General features: G+C 44.1%; 1 protein-coding gene across 8 annotated transcripts in view; it reads right to left on the minus strand.

The window, feature by feature from the left end:
• The window catches only part of slmapa (sarcolemma associated protein a), a 36721-nt gene that overhangs the window by 14492 nt on the left and 9003 nt on the right, over nucleotides 1–13226 (minus strand). For 3 of the 8 annotated variants that reach the window (XM_061784940.1, XM_061784942.1, XM_061784941.1), the window contains exons 2-12: nucleotides 8654–8801; nucleotides 7110–7182; nucleotides 4406–4442; nucleotides 3146–3208; nucleotides 2793–2888; nucleotides 2655–2726; nucleotides 2344–2484; nucleotides 2123–2260; nucleotides 1704–1872; nucleotides 1302–1352; nucleotides 698–856 (exon numbers count right to left, since the gene is read on the minus strand). In XM_061784940.1, the coding sequence (XP_061640924.1) occupies nucleotides 698–856; nucleotides 1302–1352; nucleotides 1704–1872; nucleotides 2123–2260; nucleotides 2344–2484; nucleotides 2655–2726; nucleotides 2793–2888; nucleotides 3146–3208; nucleotides 4406–4442; nucleotides 7110–7182; nucleotides 8654–8801 (1147 nt within the window). Of the gene's footprint in view, nucleotides 1–697; nucleotides 857–1301; nucleotides 1353–1703; nucleotides 1873–2122; nucleotides 2261–2343; nucleotides 2485–2654; nucleotides 2727–2792; nucleotides 2889–3145; nucleotides 3209–4405; nucleotides 4443–5842; nucleotides 6088–7109; nucleotides 7183–8653; nucleotides 8802–11323; nucleotides 12144–12190; nucleotides 12385–13226 lie in introns of those variants that run through there. The other 5 variants (XM_061784943.1, XM_061784947.1, XM_061784945.1 and 2 more) reach the window with 5 other exon arrangements.

The following is a 13226-nucleotide window of genomic DNA, read 5'->3' on the forward strand; positions in this document are numbered from 1 at the left end:
TAACGGCGAGTTTATTTATTAAGGAAAAATAATAATAATTCAAAGCTACCTTGCCGTTTTTGCTACTTTTCCCACACAAGGTCAGGTAGCTTTGAAAACTTTTTTTCCTTAATAAATAAAACCACAATTTAAAAACTGCATTTTATATTTACTTGGGTTATCTTCGTATGATATCTACATTTGTTTGCCGCTACTAAACATTCAAGTGGGCAAACTATGGAACTAATATAAGAATTGGAGAAGGAGGCCAATCCTTTTTTCCCGGCACCGTATGTGGAGACCATTCGCTTTCCAATCGATTCTGAGGGGCGGTCGCATCACGGTGTCGTGTATGTCGTCATTTATGTTCCAGGGTGTAGTTCCGCTTAGATTTGCTCTGCGCAGCCTGCAACACCTTTTGCCATTTTTCTTCAAAAGTAGTCAGCCCCTTTCCCCAGTAAACTCTGACATGTAATAGCTCCACAACGTTGTGTGTCAATGTTTGTTTATTAATCTATTGCAGCCCCCCCCCCCCCCCCTCCAAAGACACTCAAATTAGATTTTTAACATGTATTTTCATAACAGAAATTGCACTCCCGACTACTATTTGCGATAATTAAACCACCCATTTTGATGAGGGAACACCAACAAGTGCATCTGAACTCTGTTTTCTGAATGTAGAGCTGAAACGACACAATTATAATAAAACCACCGCTACCATCCAAATCTCCAGCTGCACCATCGTCAGTATCCGTATCCTCATCGTCCTCATCCTCCTCTTCCACGCAGCTCCGCGGGGGCCGCGGGTTCGGCTCGTCCTCGACGGGCCGCTCCTCGGCCGCCGCCGCCGCCGCACTGAGGGAGGCCTCGTCTTCATCTGTCACGTGACCACATCAAACAAATGCCCATTTGCAGAGGGATCCTTCAGCGAGTGCGCAGTGTGGGCGTGGAGGGTCAGGCGCCAAGAGCATTCCAGTGAGCTCATTCCAACACCAGATGCCAATCAGTGGCCCCTGAGCATTTTTTTACTCAAGAAGCATATGAAAACGCACCCAGAAACCCCAGAAAGCACCATCGTGTCACAAAGAAGAACCCACAAACCCTTTCCTGCAATCCTTGATGACGAATAAACCAATCCAGTTTTGGCCCAATTTGTGCCACTTGAACCGTGAAAAGCGGCAACAAGAAGAACACGAAGTCATGGATAGCATCGCACAGAGGAACAGAGACAGACCGGCATGCAACCCATATGGAAGTTGGCGCATGCGGGAGGTTGACGTGGAGGTGACCTGAGTGGCCAGAGGAGTGACACATGGACTCACCCAGGCTGCTGTTTTCCTTAACGCTTTTCTCCTGGAGCTGCTCTAAGCGCACTGTGGACGATAACAGCAAGGGAAAGAGGCGTTGACTCATTTAAGGGGGGCTCTCAGCGTGTCACGGGGGCATTGCCATAACCTACCATCCTTGCTAACCAAGGGATCATTTTTGACAGTCTAATGTGATGTAAAGTGTAGATGAGTGCTGCCCTAAGCCTTGTTTTGCGTGAACTGATGAAGCCTGCTCACATGAGGCAAAAATTTGAAGAGGAAATCTGGCAATGGGTAAATCTGTGTGTGCCTGACCGCGAATATGTGGGGGACCGCTGTTAGGTCCTAAATATCACATGATTTCCCTCGAAAATATGGCGATATAATTTTGACGGCGTATCGCCCGTGTGCGCGTACCCTGCAGAGCAGCGAGCCTCTCGTTGGTGAAGTCGTTGTCAGCTTGCAGCGCCTCGATGCGAGCCTGGAGAACCTGCTCCTTCTCCTCCATCTCCTCGATGCGCAGCTGCAGCTCCCTCTTCTCCGACGCTCCCCGCTGGGTCAGCTCCTCTTGACGGCCCTCCGCTGCCTGCCCGGGGAAATTCCCCAATCAGTAAAAATTGTTTAAAGCCCACACCATTTGGAGATTAAAAAACAAAAGTATCTTAACATGGATGCTAAAATGCTTGGGCAGCTCAGGCCAGAATAGGAGTTATATTGTCCTTCTTGCGTGTTCCATTTAAGAGGCAAGCATCAGCATTTTGAACCAATTGGAGACGCTTGAGGGAAGACCGTATCAAGTCCGCTTTCTTCGATGGAAAAAAGTCAAGAGGCCTCACCTTGATTTTGTCGGTGAGCTCTTTGATCTCATTGACAGCAGCATTGTACTTGTTGGCCAGCTCCCTCAGCTCTTCTTGGCCCCGCTCGGACATTTCCTTCAGGTGCGTGCACTCGTCCTCAGTGTTGCCGAGCGTGCGCTGCGGGCCGTGACGGCGACAAACGGCTTTAACAACCTAGCTCTGTGTTTGTAGGCCGACACCGAAGGGATTGCGGGTCCCACCTCCACCTCCGACAGCTTCCTGACCACCTCGATCTTCTCCTGCAGGACCCTCCGGAGAGACTCCTTGGCCGTGGTCTCGTAGTTGTGTTTGTCCTCCTGCAGGGCCAGCAGCTCCTTACGAATGCCATCCTCCGTCTGAGACTGACAGTGGAGGCAAAAAATACACTTTGGTTCATAATAATAATAATAATAATGTCCACATGAGGTGACAATGTGGACACTCCAGATAGTGTGAGATCGTGGGTGAGTGACAGTCTTTGTTACGTTCACGAGACAGAGTTAGTGTGAGAGAGTGAGCAAGTGTGGTTCACCTTGGAGTAGGCCTGCAGCTGACTGCCCATCACCTCCAGTCTGGACAGCAGACGGTCTTCGTCAATCAGAGCCTGATAAAGGAATAATGGTTGGATCAGTCCATCTATCATCCATTCATCCAAAAAGATGTTTCCTACCTGCCAGCTGCTCTCTGAGGCCTCCTGAGTGGAGGTGAGCAGACGTTGCAGCGTGGCGAGCTTCTGCTCCAGCATCTGCTCTCTGTGTAAGGCCTCCTGGAGCAGAGACAGAACCAGAACAGCACCGTGTCAACTCACCGAAAGCTTGTAACAACTGCCGTTGCCTCCTTAAAGTATCAAACTGAAAATGTTGAATGACGAATGATGATTGGCTTCAGTTGCTTATTTGTGCAGATTGTTACCACCTGAATTTTTTGGGGTTGTTTTTGTGTTTAAAAGATCTAAGAGATGAAGTGACTCGTTTGATTTTGGGTGTAAGGGCAAGGAATGACCAGCAGGTGATGCTGTGTTACCTGCAGATACTGGGAGAGCTGGAACAGTTCCTGAGAATACATACTGGGGGTGTTGGCTGCAACCTAGAAAACACAGACAAACATACAGTTAGGTTACACAATGACACGAAAATGAACACATTACCAAACATGTTGTATCAATTAAAAACAGCTGAAAGTTACCTCCAAGGTAGAATGCCTCAAAACTCATACAATTTGAAGTCACACCAAAATCTTGAAGATTTTTGTCTCACAAATTCATACAAATTTGAGTTACAGGTGCAACAATGAATCCACTAATCGGCAACTATTGAATTATCAAATACATCAACAACTATTTGGATAAATCGATTAATCATTTGGAGACAGTCACGTAAAATTGTTCAAATCCTGATTTCAGCCTTTCTCCAGTAAATATTGTCATATTTCTATAGTCCTCCATGAAAGCAGACTGATATCTTTGCATTTAATCAAAATAGGACATTCGCAAACTTCTGCTTTTACTTTGGAAAACAAGAAGCAACATTTTTGCAGATTTTCTGATGTTACAGACCAAACCGGTGACTGAATTATAATCATTTATTGTTTGTTCATTTTCAGCATTGTCAATTTCAAACAATGTATTCTTGATCAATGAAGGGATGCAAATTTAGAACAATTGTTGTTTCTTTTTATCCAATTCAATTAATAAAAAATAATAATAATAATCTAGATTAATCGGTCATTAAAACAATCATCAGTTGCACCCCTAAACATTTGTTTTGAAATTCAAACAAAAAACTGTATCCATGATTTTGATCACCTGACTAAAATTTGCTGTGTGAGTGTTGGGATTCAGTAATTAGGCCTGGGTGTGTAATTCTACTGAGAGCCTAACGTCACTTCATTATGTGTTGAAGCGGTTCAAATGTAGTCACACATGTACACGCTACATTCCGCAGACAGGTTACACTGGGCCCCTGTTGTTCTGATGGTTGGGAGACACAGAACAGAACACCCCAGGCTGGACTAAAACTCGGAACTCTGAACTTTAACACACCAGCTAAGAGGACGTGGTCCGCACACTTTTCACTTAATACACCGTGGAAATATGTGCCGGCAGAAACTGGCAGCAATTCACACATTCCTCTCATCAGCTGACCACTCCGATCGCTGCGTGTGTTTGTGTGTGTGTGTGTGTGTGTCTGTGCATCAGTGAAGCGCGCACACACACGCACAAGGGTGAGCGAGGGAAACCATAGTCAAGTGTACAACAGGACAACAAGCACATTGCGTCGTTACCTTGTCTACAGGCAGCGGCAGCGGAGCCTGGATGACACTGCAAATACAGAGGAGCACACTTGGTCACCGTGAAAACAGAACGGACACTGAAATAATAATATTGCTGTCAATATGACTGACAAACACGCTTGTTCTATCGGTGTTATTGAGTGTTAGTAGAAGTACATGAGTAAAATGTATGAGTGGTGGAACCTCTAAGGTCGCACAATTTATTTCAGGGAGAAATAAGGCTCAAAAGTTGGACATAAACCCAAACCCAAACCACCGTCAGGGGGCAAAGGGGTACTAGTGATTGCGAAAAGGGTAAGGGTGGAAACAATCAAATAAGGCCATTCATCCATTTTCCGTACCGCTTATCCTCACGCGGGTCGCGGGCGTGCGGGTCGCCCATCCCAGCTATCTTTGGGCGAGACGTAAGTCGCAAACACAAGGTATCAATGTTAGCCAATAATTATATATAGCCTACCACTGCAAGTTAGAACGTATTGTAATGCCCCCACAGGTGACCAAGGCTAGACACAGCCGCGGGTGCACTTTCAAACGCTTTATTTAACAAATGGTAACGAGATAAACAAATAATAAACACATTCATACACGAGCTGCTACGGCCACCGATGATGTTCAGTCACTCAACACGCAGACTGGCAGCAACGAGCCACCCGCTAACCTGAGCTCACAACAGCCAACTCTACAATCTCATTCGTTGACTCCCACATCACTCACCAGACCAGGCTACACCTTTTAAACCCACACACACACACACACACACTCAAAGTCACAGATATTCGAGCGTGGAATGTGAGGTTAGCAATCCCATGTGGTCAATAATACCGGCACCTCACATGCACCTTTTGTTGTTTAATAACCCAAAACACATTCCAATTACGATCATAGTGTAGTGTGTGTGGTGTGCTGCATTGGTCATTAAAAATGCACTGGCGGTAAGCCTACACATGGCCATTTGAATTTGTACCCCACTTTCCACAGCCAACTAGTTGAGACATAATAAACAGCGCTCCCTGTTGTTATCACACAAGTAGCGCACTGCCTTTTCTCTCAAGACAGTAATCCATTCCACACCATTGACCTGATCTCAACCATCAATTAACCCCATAATCGATTATTACACCCATGACATTGCGAGGTCTTGCTGTGATACAATGGTGGCCTCACAGCGGGTGAAGCTCACAAGGAGGCAGAGTTGTGTGTGGGGGGGTAAAGGTGACTGCGTAACTGCGTAACACAAGGGGCGTCTGCTGTTAATGTGTAAGCTGCAGCTAACACCTCCAAAAACAACTGTGAGGAAAACGGCAGCCCATTCGTTCTCTTGTTCACATCCAACGTTAAAATGGAGTTCAGTTTAAAAAGCAATAGAAGCTAAAGAAAAAAAAAAAAAAAGTCCTCAAAGTACTAGCTCAAGTTGTGGACGGTGGTTACCTGTGTTGTGTTCCTGCTGCATTCGCCAGATCGCGACCAACGCGGGGCAGAGTTCAAACTTCACGCTCTCTATCAGTTCCTGGCCGACTCGCTGAGATTCTTACTTGATTTGGTCTTTTCCGAGCAGCTGATTCCTCGCATAACAAACTTTCTCTCTTTACACCCTCCAAAGCACCTCCGCCAGCTGCAAAATAACTGTCTTCCTTGAACTTGTGTTAGCTCCACCCCTCTAAGATGGGCAGTGCGAGAAAACAAGCGCACCTCATGACTAAGACTCGACCGATAACTCATCAGGTGATATAGGAGGGGGGGGTGAGCCTCGAGCGGACTCTACCCGCTTAGGAGTCGGTGTTGTGAAAAAGAAACACCCCTGAAATCAACTACAAGAAGCACTGCTGCTAATAAGAAAAACAAACCTCTTTTATTGTTTGATCGTTTGTTGACTTTTCACACCGATGAGCGTATTATTTATCTAAGCTACGGCTGGGCGATTAAAGGATTTTACTGATTGAGTTCATTTCTCAGCATGATTTTTTAATTAATTTTTTTAAATCAGTTTAATCATCACCGCTGACGTGCACTGCTTCCACAAAAATCATGTCTGCAGACAGAGAGGAAGTAGTTTACAAAAGCACAGTCAATGTTGCCAACTTTCACAACCCCTCTAGTGGCTATTTAAAATAAATAAATCAAATAAATAAAGCGATGAGAAACTTGAATTCCAGCTAAGAAACAGACAACAAGAGTGCAATCATTTTCACATCGTTTTCCGATGGAAGGCAATTGTGGACTTAATTGCAACAAGTCGCGCCATGCAAGTTGACAGCTCATTTGATGCTAAATTTGTGAACAATTCAAATGATCATTTATTAAGAATTGCGTTTACGTAGATGTTTTAACAAAAGGGAAAACAATTCCAAGAGGAAAGATATTTTTTTTTACATTATCTGTAAAGAAAACATTCCTATTTCTGTGGAAGTTGATGCAGGTGGGGGGAATCCTTATGGTACTGTTTGAAATCAGGATAAATAAAAGCAAATCCCAGAATGAAAGAAATTAGCAAAACTTGTTTTCAGTAATGTCATTATCAAAAATATTGTAAATTCAAAAATCAGATTTTAATGGGGGGGGGGGGGGGAACTGCGATTTGATTTTAAGGCCTGATCACCCAACTCTTACCGAAGCACTAGCTAGATTCAGTGAGGTCTTTGAACACAGCTAATCAAGCGATTCACGTGAGAGCTTAATGGGTCCATGTTGTACTTACTCGCTTCGTCGGCGTCCCTCCATCCCATCAGGCAGGAAGAGTTTGATTGTTGACACGATGCAGCCATGTGTGACTGGAGACACACAACAGCGACTTACATTTTAAAACACAACACACACACACAAAACACTATACCTTTTATCACAACCGTATGGCAGCCAACTGGCTACGCTAAAGAACAGTCGACATTTTCCCTGAGTGCTGCTCCTTTTACCACACAGTGATTTCCAGTGTTCCGTTAGAGAGCACATCAAGTGTGCTGGGAGGAAATCAACCAAATTCACTTAATTGCTCCGGAAATTATTATTTACTACAAACAATGTGTATTTGTTCATCTATCTATGGCAGCAACCTATAGTGACAGGCAAAACAATAAAAATATCAGAGCAGAGGCTACAATTCACCCACGTATCCAACGGTTACCATTCATACAACAGAAAACTTTTGTTTGGTGGTGTGTTGAGATTTTTCTATGTGAAATAAAACGTAGTACCCCAAATCATCTTTCTCCACTGAAATGAATGGAAGTGCTATTATGCCATTCCAGGCCGGCAAAAAACAAAATAATGAAACAGAATCTGAAAAATGTTTTGACACATTTTTGCTTCAATTCAATGGACATTGTGCTGCTCCTTCTGGTGTGTGCGCATTGGCCACCTGGAGGCAGTAGAATACAGACCTATAGATAAACTGTACATGGAGACGGCCTCAGCTCCTTAGTACGACGCAGTAATATAGAGTCGTTCTTCACAGTGGATAAAGAATAAATGCCTGTGAGTATCGTTATAATTCTGTCTACATTGTTCACTATCTGCCAAACTGTTGCTTGTTGTGAAGTGAGTACTTGGAAAGGTTCATGCTGGCTGAAATAAGTGCTGGTCAGGTGTGCTGAAGGCTGATGTGATGTGCAGTTTGATACACGATTCTTGTACGACAACTAAAAAGCCAAGGGCAGGATGGTGATCAAGCGGTCAGTATGATTGTGACATTTCTGGACTTCTGGGTTTGACTCCGGGTTCCGGCCTACCTGTGTGGAGTTTGCATGTTCTCCCCGTGTTTGCGTGGGTTTTCTTTGGGTACTTCTGCTTCATTCCACATTCCAAAAAAACACGTATCAACAGTCAATTTTCTCTAATATGTCCCATTTCATACCTTTACTTTGTGTTTGACTCTGGAAGATTCTAGCTTCCATGTAGAATGAGGTCAAAATACAGGATGAACTTTCAGTGGAAGTCTAATTTGAAAGGTTTGGTAGTGGAGCTGAAAATCTGACCCAAATGTCCATATGTTTGTTTATTTGTGTGTTTTTCGTGGCGTGCGTGTGTGTGTGTGTGAGAGAGAGCTTTGAGGTGAGCCCCAAGGTGCCCTTAAATGCAAACCCAAATCTGGTGATTCAAATGCTGCCTGTGTGCATCAGCACATAAAGGCTAGCGAGGTCAGGCTTATTAGCTCTGCCTCAATAGAGCAGACCTTCTTTCTCACTGTCAATCAAATCTGAGCTTTTTTTTTTTTTTTTTTTTTTTCCCGGCCTAATATTGGCGTACCTTTGCGTGTGTTCTCCGTCACGTCCACGCCAAACTGGATGGTGTCTCCCGAGAGGACCTCGCAGGGCGGGCTCTCCTCCGAGCCCCGACTCAACCGTTGGCTGTTGATGAAGGTGCCATTGCTGCTTTTAGTGTCCTGCAGGTAGAACTGACACGGGGGGGGGGGGGGGGGGGGGACGACGACATGATTAGACGGGCAGCTTTCTGTTCAACTACACAGGCCCAGACTTTACAGCGAGTAAGTAAATTCGATTAGATTATTTCAGGATAAAACGTACAGTGTATCAGTACTTTCTGTGACATTTTTGTTAAGTGGTGTGGCATGAGATTTTCTGATGTAAATTAAATGCCTTAGCTCAATAAAGATAGGTTATAGAGCACTGATGCTACGTCAACGCAGTCTGCAAAATTAAGAATAATCTTAGTTGTCTTGCCGGGCTTTCTTGTGAGTCCTGTCAATCATCTTGTCACGTTTGAAACCAAAATAGAAAAAAAATAAAAATAATGACGTGTCACATTTCATCAATTGATTGACATCATCTTTTCCCATTGAAATGCCGTCACTCTGACACAGCCTTTCCCCAAAACACAACAAATTGGTGTGTATTTGAATGAGGAAAAATATTGTCCGTAATATTCCATCCATCCATTGTCAACACCGCTTATCCCGGGTAGGGTCGCGGGGTGCTGGAGCCGATCCCAGCTGACTTCGGGCGAAAGGCAGAGTAGTGTACCACTACACCATCAGTGACTGTCCGTAATATTGTCCTTTATAAAAACAAACACTCCTAAGATAATGAAATAGAATTAATAAGAGAAGGGCCATTGTGCTAATGTGCTGCTCCTTCTGGTGTGCCATCCTTGGCCACCTGGGGGCGGTATAAGACAGAAAGAGGGACATACTGCTATAACCCCTCTCTCAGCTCATTAGTACGGCATTAATATTATACATTCAATGCAGTGGATCAAGAGTATATGACCGAGTATAGGTTTATTGTCTGTCTACATGTGTTGCTACACCGTTTCTGTTCAATCCATTGCTTAACCGGTTAACGCAAGAGATTCTATTTAGATAGCGGACCGAACGCAAAGCTATGTGGTTGTTTTAAATACTCAAGGGGCCTCTGCGAAAAACAAGTCAAATCTCTGAACCTTTGTTGGAAAACGTCATCGGGTCAAGAAGAGATGAAAAGCTTTCGAAGCTTGAATAGAAAAGCTGTTTAAATAAATTAGGAGTCCACTCTTCCTCACCGGCATCATCGCGCAATGGCAAATATTGATTATGCAAGTCTCTCGAGCTTGTTTGCTTTTTGTTTTTTCGTGTCCTTTTTCTCTCTTTTATCCCTCGCACATTTCTGTATTTTATATTTTGTGTTTATAGCTGTTTTTGTGTGTATGAATCGTTATGTGAGTCTTACAATTTTTGACCTCCTGGATAAACATCAAGTCTTACGGCGATTCTAGGCTAAGTACAGCCCGTGGACCACATCGGGCCCGTCCAGTCTCTGCCTGTCCCCCACAACCTTTATGAAGCCGAAATAAGACGAAGTACGCACTGTTTTTATTTTGATCTGCAGTTGTGCACGTGTGTCGGCAATGCAAGCGAACAAGAACAACAAGAGCAGTGTTGCCAACTTCGAGATATCGTCTCTGTATTGAGTGACTTTTCCAACCATTCTAGCAACTATTTTTTTCCCCCAAAAAATTAATCACGCCAACGGAAAACTGTGGTCCTCATATTCTTGTTTCCTGCACAGTGGAGGGAAGAGAGGAATTTAACCTGGCAATGATATGCGAGTCCTAACTAACAACGAATATACAGTGGGTACGGAAAGTATTCAGACCCCCTTAAATGTTTCACTCTTTGTTATATTGCAGCCATTCGCTAAAATCATTTAAGTTAATTTTTTTCCACATTCATGTATACACAGCACGGAATTGTTGACATTTTTGCAGATTTATTAAAAAAAAAGAAAAACTGAAATATTTTTGAGACCCTTTGCTCAGTATTTGGTAGAAGCACCCTTTTGAGCTAATACAGCCATGAGTCTTTTTGGGAATGATGCAGCAGGTTTTTCACACCTGGATTTGGGGATCATCTGCCATTCCTCCTTGCAGATGCTCTCCAGTTCTGTCAGGTTGGATGGTGAACGGTGGTGGGCAGCCATTTTCAGGTCTCTCCAGAGATGCTCAATTGGGCTTATGTTTCGGTGTGTGTGGGGGGGGGGGGGGGGGGGAAGTAATTTAATTACAGTAAGTTAACACCCATTATTTCTGTCATGAAATGTTCGTGATGTCCAACCTTTATGGAGCCAAGGAACATATTTTACAATTGAAAAATCTCGCGGCACACCACCAAACAAAAATGTCACAAAAAGTGGATAAATTAATTACTGTATTTACTTCCTGCCATCTAATAGAAGACCATTCATTTGTTCTGTCTGTCACTATGCCTCACTGGCATAAATAGAGGAACAAAGATACATTATTGATTGTAAATATATTTTTGGGAGCAATTAAGTGCACAAGTATATACAGTTAATGAACAGGTCATTTAAATTGATTTTAGAGTCTTCGATAGGTTCATTGAAGACTCGAAAATTGCCCGTAGGTGTGAACATGTGTGCGAATGTTTGTTTGTCTATATGTGCCCTGCGATTGACCACCAACCAGTTGAGGGTGTACCCCGCCTCTCGCCCCGAGTCAGCTGGGATCAGCTCCAGCACGCCTACGACCCTAGTGAGGATAAGCGGAACGGAAGAAGAATGAATGGATGGAAGTCTGTAGTGTGAAACTCTCAAGCGTCTTGGTCTGTAAACTTTGTCCGTGGTCTGTTGCTTTCAAAACATTGCTGCCATAAAGGATTGTAGGTCATGTAACTAATTTCCTTTCATTAAGGTTGTAAACTTTGCTAAAGTAGGTTTAAAGGTTGCGTTGAGGCAACTTTCCTTAACATTTTAGAATTCGAACGACCAATCCTCCAAGTACTTCCGGGTCATCTCGCTCGGATAGGAGGGTTCCGAAGCAAAAACGAGATGTTTAGTTTGACGGTGAACTTCAACTGGGAGTGACAATAAACAGCTTGAATTGTTCACGAATCGTTTCTGCCAAACTGGTGCTTGTTGTGTCGTGAGTTGAATCACTGCCAACATCGTATCACCCCTATCTCAAGTCTGCGCTTGCGAGTCAGAGCGAGAAAAAAAAAAAAAAAGACGAATGGTGGCTCGTATCTTCACACACTGGCAATGTTTTTCCTTGACACAGCAAAGTACTGTTATGCCCGTCATGTGGAAATCCTCCATATTCTCACCATGGTGAACATTTTTACCCTCCAATAAGCACTGCTGTAACCATTGCACCGATGCAGGGTTACACAACAACATAGACACCGCCGCGCCTCTCCTCAAACAGGAACGACGGCACAAGGTGAACAAAAACATCGAAAACACCCATGACAAAAACAACTTATTCTTTCATGCATTCATTCATTCATTCACACAGTCAGCGGCGGTGCGTGGATGTCAAGCACATACTTACAGAGGCAAGTAAACACATAAGACGGCGCGCACGGGCAACTGGACAAACACACAAACACACAATGAACAATCTGATGTAAGCCCCTGATAGCGGCGGAGGTTCTGGGGGGGGCTTCATCCGTCAGCTCTTCATTGTGACTGAAAACAAGTCAGCGTTGATCTACCGGAGACGCATCAGAGAGAGGAGAGAGAGTTTCACTGATCTCACCATTCATCAGACTGCAGTGTGCTCACCCGCAGCACACACACACACACACACACACACACACATATGCACACACTTACCTCTTGTCCCCATGGTAACCTGGAGACAAGGAAGGAGGGACCTAACTTTAGAGCTTACCGCCCAGCAAAGCCTCACATACATTATGCGGCAGAGAGAAAAAAAAAAAAATAAAAACTATCAAGTAAATCGTCATAATGCTACGCTTTAACACGCATCTTCATACACACACATCATCCGCCACTGTCGAGCAACAGACGGCCGGTCATCCATCCGCAAAATGCTCATCTTTTAAACATAGCCCATTTTCTACTCCACACTGAGGTTCAAACGCGCACAATGCTGACCTTAGCTTCACAGACTCCACTTGACTGGAGGGGGGCTTCATTTTCTGAGTCTCCTCCCCCCAAAATAAAAACACAGGCGCCATTCCAACTCATACATGTTTTTGTAAACATCAAAGACAATTTGTAGTCTTCAACCAATCTAAGGGCCGCCGCACGCCAAGCGACACAAGTGGACCATCCCGGAAAAATGTACAATTGGCGACTTGTCGCAGCAAACCAAGGGATTGACCGCCGCACACCTACGCAACGCGCTGCAACGGAAAAACTGCAACCCTGTATTGGGTTTTGAGGCTCCACATACAGTACACAGATTATTATTATTATTTTTTTTTTAATTGAACCACAAAAACACGGTGCGATTATCAAGGAAGAAGTGTTTCGCCACAAAGAAAGAAAACAGGCAATAATAAAAGAGAATGAGGATTTGAAGAAGCTCTAGGCAATGATCGATTGGCCCCTTCACTGAC

This window comes from Phyllopteryx taeniolatus, chromosome 9 (assembly GCF_024500385.1).
Source record: "Phyllopteryx taeniolatus isolate TA_2022b chromosome 9, UOR_Ptae_1.2, whole genome shotgun sequence".
Classification (NCBI taxonomy): Eukaryota; Metazoa; Chordata; class Actinopteri; order Syngnathiformes; family Syngnathidae; genus Phyllopteryx; species Phyllopteryx taeniolatus.